The sequence below is a fragment of the Ipomoea nil genome, unplaced genomic scaffold (genome assembly GCF_001879475.1).
Source record: "Ipomoea nil cultivar Tokyo-kokei standard unplaced genomic scaffold, Asagao_1.1 scaffold1509, whole genome shotgun sequence".
NCBI lineage: Eukaryota > Viridiplantae > Streptophyta > Magnoliopsida > Solanales > Convolvulaceae > Ipomoea > Ipomoea nil.
Window position 1 is genome coordinate 1658505 of NW_017617937.1, and position 20154 is coordinate 1678658.

General features: G+C 35.5%; 1 protein-coding gene across 1 annotated transcript; it reads right to left on the minus strand.

Annotated features, from left to right (window-relative positions):
- Positions 1–8597: 8597 nt before the first annotated feature.
- Positions 8598–12243, minus strand: LOC109189226 (probable LRR receptor-like serine/threonine-protein kinase At4g37250). Its single transcript, XM_019340030.1, has 2 exons — positions 10502–12243; positions 8598–9421 (listed from the first exon to the last, which is right to left on the minus strand). The coding sequence occupies exons 1-2, from the start codon at positions 12120–12122 to the stop codon at positions 8724–8726; spliced, it is 2319 nt and encodes a 772-aa protein (XP_019195575.1). The 5' UTR covers positions 12123–12243; the 3' UTR covers positions 8598–8723.
- Positions 12244–20154: the final 7911 nt, after the last annotated feature.

The following is a 20154-nucleotide window of genomic DNA, read 5'->3' on the forward strand; positions in this document are numbered from 1 at the left end:
TATTCGGAAGTGAAAAGAGTATTGGGTTGGGCTTCTACTTGTCCTTTCATCGGCTTTCCGAAGATGAAACCCATTAAGGTTCGGCCCAAATTTTATTTATTGAAATCCATAAGCTCAGGAAATTGGAGCGTAATGCTGTGCAACCGTGTGCACCATGTAAAAATGACTTATTTTGATGTTCAATAAAAAATAAAATAAAAAAACAGTTTCGATTGTTGTTAACGACATTATATTATACATAATTTGAATTATACTTCATAACTTCATAACTATACATTTAGAATTGCATAGGGGTGAGGTGAGGGGCAGCTTTGGCTCCGTCCTTGGGTTCGATCAAAGATTCTATTTGATATATCTAACTTATAATAATCCAGTTGTTAGTCCAACTGTTTGATCATGTTGTAATTAAGACAATGCCACTCCAATTACTACTCTATTTGGTTTAACCAATTTAAACTCCCTCAATCTATCATTTAAAAATAAATAACTAACTATGTTGAAGATATAAAGGCTCGAAATGATTTATGAGATGAGTTTGAAATAAGGACAATTGTTCAATTTAATGGGTTACAATCAATATTGAATGTCAATTACGATTAACTATGGACAATCTAAGATTCTAAGTTGGTTTATCTTATTGTGGTCTGTTGTCAATATATAGTCATTTACGGTCAATCTAACTGATTTACCTCTTTATAGTGTTTATTAATCAATGTCAACTATGAGCAATCTAGATTGATTTTTCTCATCGTAGTTCTTTTTCAAATTTACATAACAAGATTCACTGAAAGTCCATATTCAAATTACAGCGGCAGAATTTTTCGTGAATTAAAAAATACAATTACAAAATAAAAAACACACTAACCACACATTCCATTATTTTCTACGTTTCTTACCCAATAAAAAAAAAAAAAAAAAAACTTGTTATAAATATATTATTAGTGGCCATTAATCTTGAGACTCTCCATTTTCCTTCTACTTAATATATTGTTTATGTTAAGCATATGAAGGGTTGTATGGATTAGTATAAATACATGTGAAGGCTTAATGAAATAAGGTGCTCATGTTTGTGCTCTACATCTTGTGTCATTCTTCTCTTCTTACATCTCTACACTTTATAATCTTATATATAATCTCCGGGCAATTACCGTGTAATCATCACGCGAGAACTAACAAGTTTATAGGCCAAATTACAACACGTTATCAGCACGAGTCTCTATCGTAATCTCAGGCGAACGGTACCATTGGTTCATTTTTCCTGTGCATTTTTGTTTTTGAATTATATGCCATTGTTTATATATAAATATTATGTGTATATATGGCTATGAGTTTGGTTTGGGACCTTCAATTATTGTTTCTATGAAATGAGTGATAATTCTTCATGTTTGTTAACAACTTTTTAGTAATGAACTCATCATCAAGACATGGTTAAGAATTTGGGTAAATATTTGAATTTGTAAATACATATTATTTACACAAATTCTCTCAATTCATGTATATGAGTTAGGTTCTACATATGTCATGATGCTTTGAAATGGTAAATACACGTGGTTATATGTTAAATTGTATGTATATACGTGCAAATGTAAATGTGTTCATTTGTATATATACATATGGGTTAAATATACACGTGTTTGATATTTACCAGTGAAACAATGATTCTTGCACTATTCTCCATTATTGGAATTTACTATATTCACTTAAAATGACTTCATGACTTACGAAAAGATAATATTTACTATATTGATCTTGTAGATTGATTATGTACTATTCTCCATTTTTGGCATTTATGCTTCTTTTGAAAAATACATATAAATCGACTACATGGAGAAGTATGAATCTATATGAGAACATGTGAAATATTTCCTTTTCACGTTCTATTGGAAATCTGCTTACAAGACATGTTTTTCACATGAATATCAACTACTGTTTCTGTAAGTATAAGTTGCATCAAATGATGATCTTGTAGATCATACCTTTCATTGAAAATGTGAATTTATTAAGATCACTTATGAATGAAACAGTTAGTTAGCTTGGGCTCTTGATATTGAAATATATTCGGCATCTAAAGAATTGAGCCAAGTTTTTTGTTGCTAAGTCACAGAGCACTAATGCCTAGAAGGCACAAGCTCTCATTTCCATACGTCACCACGACCTTAAAAATGAGTATCTGATTGATAAAGAACCCCTTGAATTAATGGAAGTCCTTGAAGGACTATTCCGACCAGAAGTCATCAAATGTTCTTCCTCGGACACATTTTGACTAGTTTAATCTCATGTTTAATTTTGAGATTATAATGTAATTCAGCGATTAACTATAATTCAGCTATGTACAAAATAGTCTCGCAAGTGAAACTCTAAACAAGAAGTTTCAGAGAAATATTTATTTGGAAAGACATTGCCAATTTTTCATGCGAGTAATTTGTACTCCAGCAGTAGTACAAGACAACAAATTATGAGAAGCATTCTAAGCTGATTTTAGCACTCCTTGTGGCTAAGAAACATAACTAGTTGTTGATGAAGAATCAAAATGCATGTCTGGTCGGTTTTTGCACAGGTGCATGAAGCACATAATGTTACCCAGTTGAGCAACTTTATAAGGGGTTGCAGTCGAAATTATAACCGGTGTGATATGAGTTTCGAGCTCAGAATAAGAAACAAAGTGGTCAAGATATTCAAGGACGACCAAACCCATCGAGGCAAAATCCTAGCCAGAAGCAGGTTTGCTAACAATTGGGTCTGAAGGGTATTGATCCCTACGTGCCGCGCACCAAAGCATTTGCTCATCGGAGAATGAACCTCATCTTGATAATTCTAGCTAATTTGCCTGAAGCAAATATTGCGATAAATGATGATAATGAAATGACGAGGTATTGATGAAGAAATGATTGGTGTCATGATAATGTTTTGAACAGTGCATGAAAATATATTCATGGCCAAAAAAAAGTTAGTTCATGCCTAAAGCATGAAGTATCCGAGTAGTTAGCTCATGCTTGAAGCATCCGAGAAGTTAGCTTATGCTTGAAGCATTCGAGAAGTTAGTTTATGCCTGAAGCATCCGAAAAGTTAATTCATGACCGTAATATTCGAAAAGTTAAGTTTTTTTTGGACGCAAATTATTATGAATGCAAAGTGATTTTACTTTGCTGTTTTTCACTTTTTTCCTGCTAATTTTACTACTCGAAGTGACTATTCGGAAAGTTTACTTCTATAAGCTTAACTTTCTAATCTTACTTCTTGAATTTTACTTTTCGAATGTTTTTTACTTTCTGGAATTTTATTTTCCGGAGGAAGTTTACTTCTCGGAGTTACTCCTCTTAGTTTGCATGCTTGCTCATGAAAATTTTTTCTCATTCATGCAACATGATTCTCGTATGAAATTGACTGGTTGCTAATTCAAAATTGAATTATTATCAATCCCAGAAGGATTGCTATTGTCAGTAAATTATGATAATAATCTTTTGACTAAATTTAAGATGTCAAAATGTCGAATCCTTTCCGAGTATGGCTTAGTGCAATTCTGTGTTATTTAAGTGGTAGTATACAATACCCCTTTATAAGAATGATCTTTGACTTATGCCTTACATGATATGATTGATTTATATGTTATTAATTTGAAAGATAGGAGAAAATGATATCATATCAGTTTGCCCGAAGCAAACGAAGGAATAAATCATTTCATATTAGTTTGCCCGAAGCAAATGAGGGAGTGAATTATATCATGTGAATTTGCACGAAGCAATTCCCAAACCAGTGAGTGAACTAATGTAAAGTTGAGAATAAGGATTTTTTGGGAGATCTTGAAGATCTATTTTATTTGACAAGCTTCACAGCTTCCTTATGATTGTTGTGTACCCTTATAATATCATTTGATATGTATGCTTTCATATCTGATTATATATGTTTCTCTTAGATGATTGCATATATGTTTTGGGTGCTTCATATATTGCGATGCACTTTTAAAAGTTTTATAGACCCACACGATTTTATAGTATAGCATGAGTTAGTGCATCGCCTTGGGCAATTATATATTTTCTTGTTGGGGATATCAGTTTTATATGTTATTATTGTTATCACAATCTGGCCTGCTGCATATCATAAGTATTTCCCCCTAACACCTAGTACGTGGTATTAAATCAAACATTTCTCATCTGTGTTTTATTCACAATGTGCAGTCTTTTTCCTATATCACCATCATAGCGTACTTTGTGGGCATATATATGTTGATTATAAACCTCCGTCTGTTATTTAAATTCTTAGAGCCCATGATAAGGGATCAATATATAATTAGGTACGCTGATTGCTCACTTTATGAAGATCATTTCACGACATTAGGGGGAGATAGAGTTCAAATTTAATAGAATGCCGAGAAATTCTATGGATGATTGATGAAAAAGATCTTCAATATTTAAATCCACGTACTAGGTAGACTGAACTAGAAGTTCAGAAGAAGTAAACTGAACTAGAAGTTCAGAAGATAATTAATCTGCCAATATATATATTGATCATAAAAAGAGTGACTAGGTCCTACAAATTTTCTCCAACTTGGACCATATGTATCTACCAATGCTCCTTGACGCCAGAAGTGTGGAGACATGTTGGTATAATTCGCTGAAAGCTAAATCTAGTAGAAAATGGTGTCACTCTTGAAATCGCTTAAAGAAGTATGTCCTGAAGACATTTGTCCAGAAGGCGAAAACCCCAGTAAAATTTTAGGTGCACCCAAAATCATAATACTGGGGATGCGGAACGACCAGATAAAAATATCTTTAGGAAATGTCTAGAGTCTGGTTGAATTAGAAATTGCCATTATTTTATATATATAGGAGAAATTTATGAAAAATGTTATAGTTGTCGACAACAGAATTGCCTTTACAAATTGTTCTCGTTATATGATAATCTGGATCCAGAGCTAGGCACCAGCTGTGCCTTGGTATTTTTTATGTATAACGGAGCAATTAAGGCATGTACAACTCAGCTCGCTAAAACTGTATTCTCTTTATAACACGTACACCATTTAATGTTAACCCTATAGGTTACAAATGGGTGTTTGTACGAAAGAGAAATACAAACAATATGGTGGTATAATATAAAGCGAGACTGGTAGCTTAAGGGTTTACGCAGAGACCCTGAATTAATTTTGATCAAATATTCTCTCCCACAACATATGGCATTACGTTCCGCAAATTAACATTATTGGCAGTGAATTATGAATTTAGATATGCAGTTGATGAACGTCATGACCGTAATTTACTGGTCATTAGACGCTAATATTTATTTGTAAATCCCCGATGGATTCAACACTTTTGGAATGTGAAAAGTAAAAATCGCAACGTGTATCATTAAATTACAAAAATCTTTGTAAGAATTGAATATTATTGACTGAGTGTTTTTCCTCCTGAAGAAGGAATGCATATTGAATAATTGAGTTGACTGTGTATTTTTCCTCCCGAAGAAGGAATATGCAAATATGTACCATTATGTGTTCGTTAAAGAATTGCTAATGGAGTTATTTGTTTATTATCATAGTCGATATTGATGGTTTAAATATCATTTAAACACATAGAGAGCTTGGTGATATCAGCTCATGTCGAAAGACGGAGTTTTGAAATAAAAGACTTGAAAATCCAAGTATTGTCTCGACCTGAAGATCGAGCTTCTCCTTGAAGAAGTTTTATACACCAGTTAGCCTACTTGAAAAATGTCATGAAGATGTTTTATATGGATAAGTATTATTTACTTATCACACAAATGGTTGTCCAATAATCTCTTGAAGTAGATAAAGGACCATTTAGACTCGAAGATGATAATGAGGATATTTAGGGACTGGAAGTCCATTACTACATTCCTATTGGAGCACTATTATTGAACTAGAAGTTCCATAATCGCATCAGGCCTGATATTAAATTTGCGATGAAATTGATTGCAACATTTAGTGTTTCCCCCTACAATGAAAGTTGGAATGGTATTTAACATATCCTCCAGCACCTTCGAGGTACAAATATTTTGACGTTTATGTAAGAAACCAATATGTGGTTTTGATGGGCTATTTGGGCACTGACTCTTTTATTTGATCCCTATGATGCTAAGTCCAAAACTGGTTATGTTATATTTTTACCCTCAATGTCTCATATGAGGACAAATAAGATTGTGTTGCACAAGCAAGTAATAGTTTTGTTAAGGGGAACCTTACAAAACATGTTGCACCTAAGTCCTTCTACACACATGAACTCCAGAAGAGTTGTAAAATTCTTGTTGAGAATGTTTGCCCCACTGAACAATCTTGTAGATATGTTCACTAAGTCTTTGCCTACATCCACTTTTGAATAATATGTTTATAAAATTGGGATGCATAGGCTTAGAAGATTGCTATCTTCAGGGTGAGCGACAACCCCTAGCTGTGCTAGAATGGACAATCTAGAGGACTTTTGATATCCTAAAGATTATGCTACGAAAGCATATGGTTGTACTCTTTTTCCCTTAGCTAAGTTTTTCCCACAGGGTTTTCTTAAGCTAAGGTTTTTAATGAGGCAACCGATGTTGGTGTACTTGAGTGGATAGTCCTGAAGACCCTTGAAATCTTGAAGACTATGCCCAGAAGGCTTATGGTTGTACTCTTTTCCTTGGCTAAGTTTTTTCCCGCTGGGTTTTCTTAGGCTAAGGTTTTTAATGAGGCAACCGGTGCAACACATGGATCAACATACTTCGTGTACTCTTTTCCTCGTCTAGGTTTTTCCCACTGGGTTTTTCTAGCGAGGTTTTTAACGAGGCATGAGTATAGTTATTTAATGGCCAAGGGGGAGTGTTATAAATATTTTATTAGTGGCCATTAATCTTGAGACTCTCCATTTTCCTTCTACTTAATATATTGTTTATGTTAAGCATATGAAGGGTTGTATGGATTAGTATAAATACATGTGAAGGCTTAATGAAATAAGGTGCTCATGTTTGTGCTCTACATCTTGTGTCATTCTCCTCTTCTTACATCTCTACACTTTATAATCTTATATATAATCTCCGGGCAATTACCGTGTAATCATCACGCGAGAACTAACAAGTTGATAGGCCAAATTACAACAAAACTTAATTTTTTGTTGGGACAAATAAAACCCAGACGTTATGCCATGGAACCGTGTTCACCATTCATGGTGAACACGGTTCTAACGGTGTTAGTACACCGTTATCTTCTTCTTCTTCTTCTTCTTTTTTTTTTTAATTAACTGCGTGACTTTTCTTTTTTGTTTTCACATTTTGCGATTTCACTTTAATTTGAGGTGAACAAAGATTTCGGACATTCATAAATTATGAATTCATGCCTGCACATTCACTTTGGAACCGTGCCTACACATTCCTGTCCGAAATCACGGACATTCATAAATTATGAATCCATGGCTGCACATTCACTTTGGAACCATGCCTACACATTCACTTTGGAACCATGAGATTATGAATTTTCTGTTATAAGATTATGAATTTTCTATTATTAGATTATGAATTTTCAGTTATGAGATTATGAATTTTCTGTTATGCGATTATGAATTTTCTGTTATGAGATTATGAATTTTCATTACATTCATAATTTCGGACATTCATAAATTATGAATTCATGCCTGCACATTCACTTTGGAACCATGCCTACATATTCCCGTCCGAAATCACGGACATTCATAAATTATGAATCCATGCCTGCACATTCACTTTGGAACCATGCCTACACATTCACTTTGGAACCATGAGATTATGAATTTTCTGTTATAAGATTATGAATTTTCTGTTATGAGATTATGAATTTTCTGTTATGCGATTATGAATTTTCTGTTATGCGATTATGAATTTTCTGTTATGAGATTATGAATTTTCATAAAATTCATAATCTCATAACAGAAAATTCATAATTTGATCAAACGCGCGCCGTTAACTCCACATCCGCGAATTTTTTTTTTTTTTGACCTAAAAACGACATCGTTTTACCTTGTGTTCACCATTCTCGGTGAACACGATTCCATGGCATAATTTGCGAATAAAACCATCAAACTCTATTATTGTTCGGTGTCATCATGACAATATTTTCGGCGAATTAAAACGTTTGGTGGGCTGTCAACCCCACCAAAATAACAAATGCTGACAGTTAGTATTCAAAATAGTATAATCCATTTTCTTGAAGACATGCATACAACATGAATACAATTTTTTTATTTTTATTTTTTATAATTTTATATTTGTAAGTTAGTCCAGTTGTTGAACTAAGATACCAGCTGAAAATTAGGAAATGTCATGAGAGGTGTCAGAGAACAATATCCAATTATGATCCAACACACAAACTTTGATTTATAGCTATCTTAACATGCAATTCGAGTGAAGCCCACCTTTTTACCCCAGCTGCTAAAAATTATAATGAGGTAAAGCTACAATTATAAACGGACTCAAATCAAGAAAGTTAAAAGGTAGCTTTTATAAGAATTTGAACTTAAAACTTGCAATTATCAAACTTCGACACACTCATTTACTGGGCGTTTCGTTGGCATGAATTTGATATTCTTTTGCACTGAAATTCAACGACAAATATATTGTTTGGTTGGAGCAAAGTTATCAATAAGTGCAGGAAGTAAAAGGTAGGAATACGTGTAATATTATTAAAAAATTATCTAGCAGATGGAGATGTTAATAATCAACCATACGTACATGTGGCGTTGTGACTACAAATTGGTACATTTTTTATATTGTTAAAGACTGTAAAAGTAGGATGAAGAAGAAGACGAGGATGTTGGAATGTTGTCAAGTGCTTGAACTACCTCTTTCATGGTAGGTCTCTTTTGAGGGACTGGAGATATACAATTATAACCTAATTTTAGAAGTTCCAACAGGGATTCCTCTTTCCCTTCCATGTCAGCACGGATCGCCACGTCAGCCATTCTCAGTACCTTGCTCTTCTCCTCAACTCCCATCACGGGCGGCCCGGGCACCATCTCATCGGAAACAATGATTTTTCCGGTCAGCAGCTCCAGCAGCACCACTCCGAAGGAGAAAACGTCCCACTTCGGGTTAGGCTTGAGACTCCGGAGCGATTCGGGTGCAATGTAGGGCGATATTCCTAACGCGCTAGGGCTCGGGCTGGGAGTGTGCCCGCCGGAAACTGCAGAATCCGGGAAGCTATCGCGGGACGCCGTGGATCTCTTGCTGCCGAAGTTCCGGGAGGAGCCGTAAACCTTGCGGCTGCTTTCGCCGCCGGCGACGACGAGGCGTTCGAGCCCGAAATCGCCGACCTTGGGCTCCATATCGGCGTCCAGTAGGATGTTGCTGGGCTTCAGATTCCCATGCACGTGCTTCTTCTCATGAATGTAGCTCAGCCCACGCGCCACCCCTCTTGCTATCTTTAGCCGCACCTCCCACGGAAGATGACGATGGGAAGACCCGCCTTTTCCTAAATACAAACAACACGCTTCAATTTTATCCACAATCTCGAGATTAAGGAGTACAGGAATTAATAACAATAGCATAAAAATAAATAAGATAAACTTTGGCCCTATTTGGTAAAATATTAGCAAGTTAATTTTGACTTATTTGATCACTGATAGCTGTTTGATTTAGTTAAAAAAAGTAATATAAGTGTTTAATTAATTAATTTTTTGTAAATCCAAAATACTAATATTCAAAAAGCTTTTCAAAGAACTTTTTGAGAAAAGAAATAAATTATACCAAACAGCTGTCAGCTAACAGCAAATTTACCAAACACATTTCTATAATGAGCTAATGTTATTAACTAGTTATACCCTCTAATTAACCTAACCAGTCAACAACTAACAGTCATTTACCAAACATGGTCTTTATGTGATTCCACAATGTATTTACGTCCCCAAAACATTTTTTAAATCAATTGTGATGGCAATACACACATGTTACTAGCATCATATTTATGTCACTCCTGCATGTATTACCATCACAATTAATAAATATCTTTGCTCTTCAGAAATAATTGGTTTATTTATTCATTCTTGTGCTCATTAATTTTAACAAATTGACCAGCATTTTGGATGATATAAATCATGGTGATATAACACCTTAATAGACCAAGCCAAATACGGGGTCGGTCCATTTTGGACATAATCCTACACTCGCTCAATAAACAGGACCAAATGCGAGTGGAGATTTGCCCACTTTTGACATGATATGTGTATCATTCTCTCTCAAATATTGTCTACTGAACCATTGAACTAAAACCCGTATGACAAAACAAATTAACCCGACCCTGAGGACCACATTTTTGCTTAAATTGACTAGACTGCGTGCGTGGTAACGGTTTTGGCAATTGCGAAAGCCGTCACGGAAGCTCAGTCCTTTTCCATCATCAATACTATCAACTATTTCATTACTCATTGATCAGGTCCCCACTCCAGAATTTCACATTAAAAATTACAGAAAATTGAGTTTTCTGGAACATTTGACTGTCAGAGAGTAAAACACAAACAGTTAATGTAAGAATGGAGGGAAGGAGAAGACTTACTGTGACATGCATTGGCGAGGCTGCCATTGGGAACGAAATCGTAGATGACAAGTTTTTCATCGGCGCCCCAGTAAAAGCCACGAATCCGAACCAGATTCGGGTGAACCAGCTTGCTGATAACCCGGATCTGGTTCTCGAATTCCCGGAACCGGTCCAGGCCGCTCTCGCCGACGCGGCGGACGGCCAAGGCGGTGCCGTCGTCCAACACCGTCTTGTACATTATGCTGGAGCCGCTGGCGCCCAGAATATACGCCGACGCTTTCAGCAGAGTCTCTAACTCCAGCTCTTTCTCGCCGTCCACCGTCACCAACTCCCCTGTTTTCTGCGCCGCTGGTGGGTGACTCTTCTCCGGCTCCTCGCTGTCGTCGCTCTCGGAGTTCGTGCTTTCCGATGATTCGTCGCCGGCGCCGGCGCCGGCGCGCCTATGTTTCGTCAGACACGCCCACGACCTTAACCAATTGTATTCCTCCGAGGATGATCCCCAGTCGAAATCCTTAGCGCTTTCTGCCTCTTTCTTTATCGTTTCTTCTGTGCGTCTCTTTTTCTTTGCCCCATAAATGTACACGAAAATCAGTGCCAGAGCTCCCAGTGCCGCCATGTCGCCCGCCACGATACCGATGATCGTGCCGGTTTTGAGACCGCTTCGTGAATGTCCGGGCGAGTCTGCTCCGGTGGTTGAGTCTACGGTTTTGGGAATGGCTGCAATTGCCGGCGGGGATGTTGGCTCCGTCGCGTTCGGCGGTGTTGAGATTGTGGAAGGGATCGGACAGAGGATTTTCAGCGGCGTGCCACATAAATTCCGGTTTCCGGAAAATGCTCCGCCGTCCTGGTTTGAGAACAGAGCGTGGTCTGGAATTTCGCCGGTTAAGTTGTTGAAGGAGAGATCTAACGTTGCATTTGGGGGAATTTTCCTGGAAAATTCCGGTGGGATTTCGCCGGAAAGTCTGTTGAATGAAACGTTGAAATAACCAAGACGGCTCCCTCCGAAATTGGGAGGCAGAGATCCGTTTATCAAATTAGAAGACAGATCTAAAACCTCGACGGAGTCGAATCCGCCCGGAAGTCTCCCGGAAAAGTAATTATCTTTCAGAGAAATGCCCGTCAGATTCCTCAAACTCGTCAAATTTTCCGGCACTACCCCGGTGAAGGCGTTCCCGGAGAGATTGAGAGAGCGGAGACTCTTGAGACACCCAACAACCTCCGGCAACTCACCGGACATCCGGTTGTCAGAAAAATCAAGACTTTCAAGCTCGGAAGCATTAAACAGAGTCAACGGAATAGACCCATTGATTGAATTATTGGAAAGATCAAGATTTCTGAGATGCTGAATCATACCAAGACTAGAAGGGATAGACCCAACAAGCTGAAAACCAGGAAGAGCCAAGCCGGTGACACGACGACCGTCGCCGGAAACATTAGCCACCACCTCACAATCAACGCCTTTCCAAGAACAGGGAACCTCATCTCCGGCATTCCAGCCTCCCAAAACACTAAACGGATCACTAACAACACTGAACTTGAAACTCATCAGCAGAACTCCATCAGTGTTGAGCCCAAGCGACTGAACACCAAAGAGAATCAACGCCGCAAGAACTCTCCACCAAAAGCCCTGGAAAATCATGGCGTCTGAAACCGCTCCCGCATCTCTGATTCTCCGGAATACTAAGGAAGGAGATAAGATAAAGAAGAGAAGGTTAAGTGAGATTTATGACAGTGGTGTCGTCAAGGAGACCATGTGAAAGACAAGTGTAAAAAAATAGTGCAATCTCAATCAACCTTCTCCCAAATATTAAATCCCAACTAAAGGGCCCACATTCGGACCAGATAGAACATTTAGAAATATGTAAATTATGATGATTCGACTCAATGAATCAATGACTCATTAGACCAAAGCCAAATATAGATGCGATTTGCCCACTTTAAACAAATCCCTACACGCGTGGTTCAGTAGACAAGGGTTAAAACTTTGATCTATTTTCTTAAATACTGTATGAATCAGTGAGCTAAGCCGTGCAGACATCATCTCAATCAAGCTAATTGAATAACCACAAAATTTCAAATTTAAATCTATTAGCCTTCTTAATTTTCTTAAAGTGAGCCAATTAATTATGGAGAATTTTTTTAATTTGTAATCATTTACATAAAATAACATGTGAAATTTATTTAGTGCAAACCAAGTTTTGTAGTGGTTGCGAATTTTTTTTGTGTAACCCAAAACAATTTTAAAAAATGGGAGGAAATGGGGGGAAGCGAAACACGGAGCTCACCGATAAACCAAACATCCCCTCTACTACCAATATGCGCACTGGCACTGTTCAGACCATGTTGTTGGCAAGTACTCCGTAATCAGATGGCGTAGGTACTTCCAAAACATTATATTTATTTGCTTTTAACGTTGTCTCTGTGTGCTTTCCTTTTCTACAATGTCGTCTAACATTAGAAGAATGAAAAATATAATAGGAGGGCGTTGAGTATTAAACTCTACTATTAGATTTAATTCCTTTCATTTTATTGGTTTCGGATGGGATTTAAATTAGGAATAAGGTTCAAATTAGTCACCACACCTGAAAATACAATTAGGCTATTGAATGAAAAAAAATGCAATTAGGTCATTAAACACCCCAATTGCAGGTAATTTCACTTAATAGCAGGTTATCACCTCGACGTTTTTTTTTTAATTTATTTTTATTTTAAAGTTTATTATTAAAAATGTCAATTCATCATCCACGTAAGCATGTAATCTGATGAAATGGATAGTAACCTACTATCCGGTGAAATTGCATACATTTGGGGTGTTCAATGGCCTAATTACGTTCAGTGACCAATTTAGACCTTATTCGTTTAAATTATATGGGAATTAGAAAAGTCATTTTCATATTTATATGAAATCACTTTTGTTTTCTAAGACTTAAGATGACGAAGAAAAAAAAGAAAAAAGATGTATTCTCCTTATAGATTAAGAAATTTTTTTAATATAATGTTACTCAAGACGAGTATCAATACAACATGTATATTATACATGATTATATTATATGCTATTGCCATTAATTTCTAATAATAGTTGTTACAATCAAATATGAAATACATGATACTATCACATGGGTTAATTAACACCTTAAAATTTTCCTATATATGATTATGATTTTCGATTTTGATATTCGAATCAAATACTCATACTAAGAATGACAACTACTATGTATAGAGGTGTTTTATGATTAATGAAAATACAATTATATTATCATTTATAAAAATAAAAAAGCTTTCTTTTCCTCCAATTTTGTTTCTCCTGATACGACTTCCATCCATTTGGTGCTTATGAATTGGCTAACTCCACTACAAACTAAAAAGAAAATTTAGTTACCAATTAGATAACTCCCATTTACCTCATTAATAATTTTTCAAAGTTTTTTTACCTCATTAATAATATGGGGAGGGTGGGCTTAATTGGTCTATAAATTTTACCTCATTAATATTTTTCAAAGTTTTTTTTTTTTTTTTGGTACAAATACAATTAATTAATGTATAAAATTAAAGGGAAACCTTAGTTAAGTTGACTGTGCAATTGGTTTGGTAACCACAAAGTTCTAAATTCGATTCATCACGTAAATTTGATTTATAAAAATCAGTATTATAAGCACATAAATTCACTACTGTTAATATCAAACATTTTTATATACTTGCAATATTATTTTTATGTACCTTAAACCCATAAATTATTCAAGTTGTATTTGATTAAGCATGAAGAATTTTGGTAGTGATATCTCTTTAAAGAAAGGCAAAAAAGGGATAGTAGGGAATAGCATCTTTGGTAAGCTAGGTGACATAAAGGTGGGGTTAAGATGCTAACACAAGTGATTCCATCAACATTTGACTTTGGAACCCTTGATTAAACTATTGGCATTATTGATGGGCGCCTGCATGTCATGTGGACAACAAGGTCATTTCAGTGTGCAGATTATATTGTTTGCTTGTATTTGTTGTCTTGTGTAGCATTTATGAATTTCTGGAGACTGGAGAGGATGGGGCTTCGTCTGGTTGAGTTTCAAGGTCTCATAATCAATGTTTCACGAGATCCATATTTGAAAGGATTGATTGTGATTGTGATTTATAAAAGCATTCCCATCAATGATTTCTAGGGAGATTTTTGAGAAAGTAATGCTTATGTGGAAAAGAGAGGGAGAAGAGAGAAAACTTAGAGAAGGAGATGAGTTTTTAGAGCATCCACATCAGTAAATAATGTGGGGAGAATGCAGCATTCATTCACTCAGTTCAAGTTTATAGTTAATGTGGGGGAGAATAAATTTGGAAAGAATGCCTCTGCAAATGTCAAAAATTATGTCAGAAATCAAAAAATGGAGGAACAGCTGATGTACGCGTTTCGCGCACAGCAGCAGCCCACACGGGCGCGCCTGAACCTTCTTTTTTTAATTTTTTTTTTTTGGTTTTTGTTTTTTAATTTTGTTTTTTTTCCCTCCCCTTCCCATATTCTCCTTCCTAATCACTCTTACATTATCCACACATTCTTCCCAACGGATGCGGATACTCTTAGCTAAAGACCTGGTTTTTTTGTCTCAAAAGTGAGACCAAGTATTTTGTCATTGTCATTGAAGTAAATTTCGTGATTTACCTTATCGTTTAGGGCTTTTGAGCAAGAACAGGTGGAATTATGAGTAATCTTAGCTAAGTTGATCACACAATTGGCTTGATAACCACAATGTTATAAATTCGACTCCTCATGTGAATACCTATTAACCTTCTTAGTTTGAGCATGTCAACTATCGACAATTTAAGTTGGGTTATATCCTTGTGGTTCTTTGCTGATGAGGGTCTTAAAGTGAGCTTTACATAGAATGCATATCAGCTGGGGGTTCCCCAAAAAATCAAAGAACAAATGAGACTCTTGAAATTAAGATGCAATCCTTTTTATGGTGAGTTAAGGCGAACAATAAATTTAGAATGATGTATTGGTTGGTATAGAATTTTGTTAGGACTGAAGTAAAAGTAGGTAGTAAAACCTTGAATCATGGTAAATTAAAGTCCATGTATGATGAATATAGGACGGATGGGCACGGTTGGTGAATATAAATGCTACATTGGTGAAAGAATTACGGAATAGGAGTTGGTAAGTAGTGTACCATACAAATTGCATTGATAAGGTGATATACTTTTACATTAATGGAAGTATAAATACACAACAAACAAACATTACAACCATATATGCTTTTCCTTGTGATATTAAGTGAGAGGTAATGAATTAGCAGCGTTTTCCTTTCAAGGAAATGCACTTGGAGTTGGCAATTACATAATCCTTCCATTTGTGTAAAAGTATACCATAGTGGAGTAAAATTGGACCACCAAAAAGAGTTTGGAATTTAGCAAAAAATGTCATTTCCACATTGGTTCTTAATTGGCTTCTTAGGGCAGGCCACACTTGAGTACCTTACCAGCTAAGTCTTTGGTTTTTAGTCCCTCTGTGGCATTGGTCTCCACTGCTGAAACCCAGTCTTGTCTCTTTCTTATCAATGGCATGGCCGGTGGTCATAATACCTCAATCCCAATCAATTTAGTAATCCTATTCACCAAATTAGTTGAGATTGGGATTGGGATTGTCTATGGCTTTAATTTAATTGTTATTTAGATGTATGTTGACTTGAATAAATTGTGATTAGAACAATATAATGATAGGTTTAGTATCCTTATTATATCTTCCCATAACCTAGCCCATTTCAATATAAAGGTCTCATTCAATGCAGTGCGTTAGAATTTCGTCATTTTAAGTCAGGAAAGCGTAGCTAGTGGATCACTTTAATTGGTCAATTCACTACTGGAAATTATGGAATTTCCGACCACTTAAAAGTGATCTTAAATCAAATTGAAAGCAAAAAGTGATCGGAAATAGCAGCAAAGGTTTTTCCGGATACCAAAAGTGGTCGGAAACAAGGCTTTCAACTTGATTTAAGATCATTTTCAGGTGGTCGGAAATTTCAGAATTTCCAGTAGTGATTTTTAATTGAAAGAGTAAAGGATTATTGAGATTGGTGTAGTCTAACCTTTTTAATCTCACTGTTACGACTCTAACCGTTTTAATCTCACTGTTACGACTCTAATCGTTCCAATCTCATCACTTTCCCAATTGAAACCTTATAGAGTGTTTGATAATAACATTAAGGGTGTGTAAATGCAACCTAGGGCAGTCGATAGTGAGTGGACTGTTAATACAATTTCAAACGGTTAAAAAGGAAAACGTAGTCTAAATTTAGCGAATGTTTTGTTTGTTGTATCTAATTTATTAGTTGGCTAAGTAACTAACCAATAAGTTTTTGATTAGTTCACCACACTAATGTATTTGCAATTTCCAAATTGTTTTTGGGGGAATGGCAGTTGTATCCACTAGCTACTTTAAAAAACAAGGTAAACCCCCTATTACACTATTTAATTAGGCCATCTTTAATCAACTTTATTTATTATCACCCGTACTAATTAATTTAGTAGGTGGACCATTTGTTAGCTTTGTGGGTTGCCAGATTCAACAGGTCTTACATCTAATCTCACATAAAGGAATTGAAAAAGTGACAAAAGTTCAAGAATAAAAAGAGAAAGTTATAAATACATGAAAAAGATAGGCCTATATATAAGAGTTGGATTACCAATTATGATACGCAAAATAAAAATAAATATTGTAAACGTCTCATATATTGCTGAAAGATAGGTGTTATGATTATATCTTTGAATATATCGTCATCACAATTAATAAAAGAACTTCTTCGCTTCTGTGGAAGTAGACAGTACAAATTGTCGAACCACATAAATCTTGTTCTTCAATTCTTTGTTTTTCTGTCTTTATTTTTTTATCTCTTGCTTTCCGTTTTTTCTCAACAATGAAAAAAGAAAAAGTTAAAAGAAAAATCAAGAGATGCTCAAGAATGTTTGATGATGCAAAAATATTTGGGGAATCATATTATTGATCAGAAAAGAAAAATAAGGAAAAGAATGGTGGAATATAATGAAGCATTTGGAATCTGATTCTTGGATGATAGCATATTGGACAGATGGATTCTGCAAAAGATCAGAGAGACAATATTATATGATCAAATTAAAGGGCATAAAAATAACAATGCAAAGTGCAATCCAAAGACATGATGGATTGGATTTGATGGTTATGATGGATTGGATTTCATAAAATTAAACATGACCACTTCATTAGTGGTTGTTCAAAGGCTGCAAGATTCAATCGCCAATAAATACAAAGATATATACTTCATATTCATTATATTTTATGTTCAATTCTGTTATTTGTTAGATTAGAATCATGTATAAAACATGAAAATGAATTTGAGATCAAATTATGATGCATATGTACTCTAGGTGAGTCATATAAAACATGTGATCTCGATAAGATTGTGCATTTGTGCAGACATCTTTTATATTAATGCATTTCTCTTATTTAACAAGCTTTCTGTCTAACTAAACACTTTTGCTCCGTCAACTTTCATGTCACTAAATTATTGTTCATCTGTCCGAAAAAAGTGGTTGAGTGAGTATAGTATATAATTCTCGTACCAGAGATCTGTAGGCTGTTACACAAAATATCTTCAAATTGTTATACGTTTCTCTTATCGTCCAAAAAAAATTATTGGGCATTAAATGTGGCTGCGTTTCCATTCTCACAGGTTGCAGATGCTTTAGTCTCTCGCAAGACCTATTGGAAATATTCCATTCAAAGCAAGCAGCGCATAATGTGGATACATGGTCACTAATGACTTGTCACGTACAAAGGAGTGGCTGCATGAGTTGCTCATTTCCACTCCCTAATTTCTAGCTAATATGTGGATGAAATGAGCTGAAATCTCTCCTTTGTACAGGTTTGTCTTTTTGTCTAAAACACACAAAAAGATATATCTTCTTCTTCATTCCTTCTCATACTCATTATAATATATATATATATATATATATATATATATATATATATATATATATATATATATATATATATATATATAATATAATTCGTGTCTGCCTATTAAAGTCTGAGCAATAGTGAGGTTCGCCTACGTGATTGCTAGTGCATGCTATCCGTAGAAAGTCTGTGTAGCCTGTCGAAAGCGTGCCAGGGTTCTAACTGCACCGTTACCGGGCAAATAACGCTTTTAAGGTAGTGTTATTGTAACACGGCACAAATTTTCTTTCAACCATACTACGTGATTGCTAGTGCATGCTTTCCCCAACAGTTAAAAGCGTTATTCTGCAACAGTCAACCTTTAACATTATTGCACCTTCTGTCATACCGGATCTATCAAAAATTACCGCGCTTGATGGGAAAAATTACAGTAGGTGGGCTAAAAGAATGCTTATTCTTTTCGAACAATTAAAGTTGGTTTACGTGCTATATTCAGTTGCACTTGAACCTACTCCAACAGTGTTCTCTCCCTTTGGTGCTACAAAAGCTAACCATGATTCTGATTACACTCCGGGTGAAGAATCGAGAGAAAGCTCTCCTGAAATAGATTATATTCCGGGTCAAGAACCGGGTATAACTCTGATGCAGTTTAGAAATGACAATGCGGCAGCCAGAGGATACCTTCTGTCTCAAATGAATGACGATTTGTTCGACATCTATGTCAAACAAGACTCGGCAAAAGTCATTTGGGAAACACTGTCAGAAAAGTACGGTTCCAATGAAACTGAAAATCAAAGTGTCAGAACGGTCTACAACAAAAGGACTAGAAAAATCAAGAAGTTCAAAGGAAGGTGTTTTACATGCAAAAAGCAAGGACACCGAGCACACCAGTGCTACCATCACAATGGCAAATCTAGCAAAAATCAATCTGACAGAGCAAGATGAGTATTGAGTCTCTTTAAATAAATAGTTATTTTGAGTAACTATATTTCCTCTAGTTCTAAGGGTTCGCATGAAGTATGGTTATCTTAGTACTGAATTCTAGTTGAGCTGTCTAGATTTTGATTACTTAGTAGTACTTATTTCTTTAGTATTTTGAATACTAATGACATTGATTGAAATAATTCGTGCATAGATATTGCTCAAACTTTTTACTAAGATTATTTGTATAAAAATAAGAGCATATATCCTAGGCTTCAATTGTAATTTAGTGAGAACATGGAAAAATCATCATTCTTGAACACTCTGTCTAGGAAGATGGTTTTTAAGTAAACTTCGGTTTCACCACTCGACCTGGGAGTTCTTAAGAAGTAGGGCGTTGATCATGCAGGCTAGTTAGAGCGCCACTTGATCTTCACCTGAAATGAGGTTGACTTTCATATGTTGTTAAACAATCAAAGCCTTGAAATAGAAATTGTTGAAGTACTGCAATAGTAATATTGATTTGCATCCTATGTATGCTTTATATGAGTTTTAATCTCCTCAAGTGAATGAAAAATAAAAATAAAAAATTGTGCAAGTGGCAACTCTGAAGTCTCATTATTTAGAGATATTTCCTAATAAATATGAGCTCGAACATATTCCTTGTGTATGAGATTAATTTCTTATAAGAATATGATGTGAAATTTGTAATTATGTTGTTCAACTTCATGTAGCATGTGAACAACATCATTTCTATGGCTTACTAACAATGAACATTTGTATATATATTATTTAAACTCTTGGTTGAGTCATATTGAAATACCTATAATTCCTA

What these genes read in the sequence shown, in the direction of transcription:
- LOC109189226 (XM_019340030.1), bottom strand. Translation starts at nt 12,122, where the DNA reads ATGATTTTCCAGGGCTTTTGGTGGAGAGTTCTTGCGGCGTTGATTCTC. An exon ending in CCTCGCCAATGCATGTCACA is followed by an intron (nt 9,422 to 10,501) that starts GTAAGTCTTCTC and finishes GTTTGTATTTAG; the next exon opens with GAAAAGGCGGGTCTTCCCAT.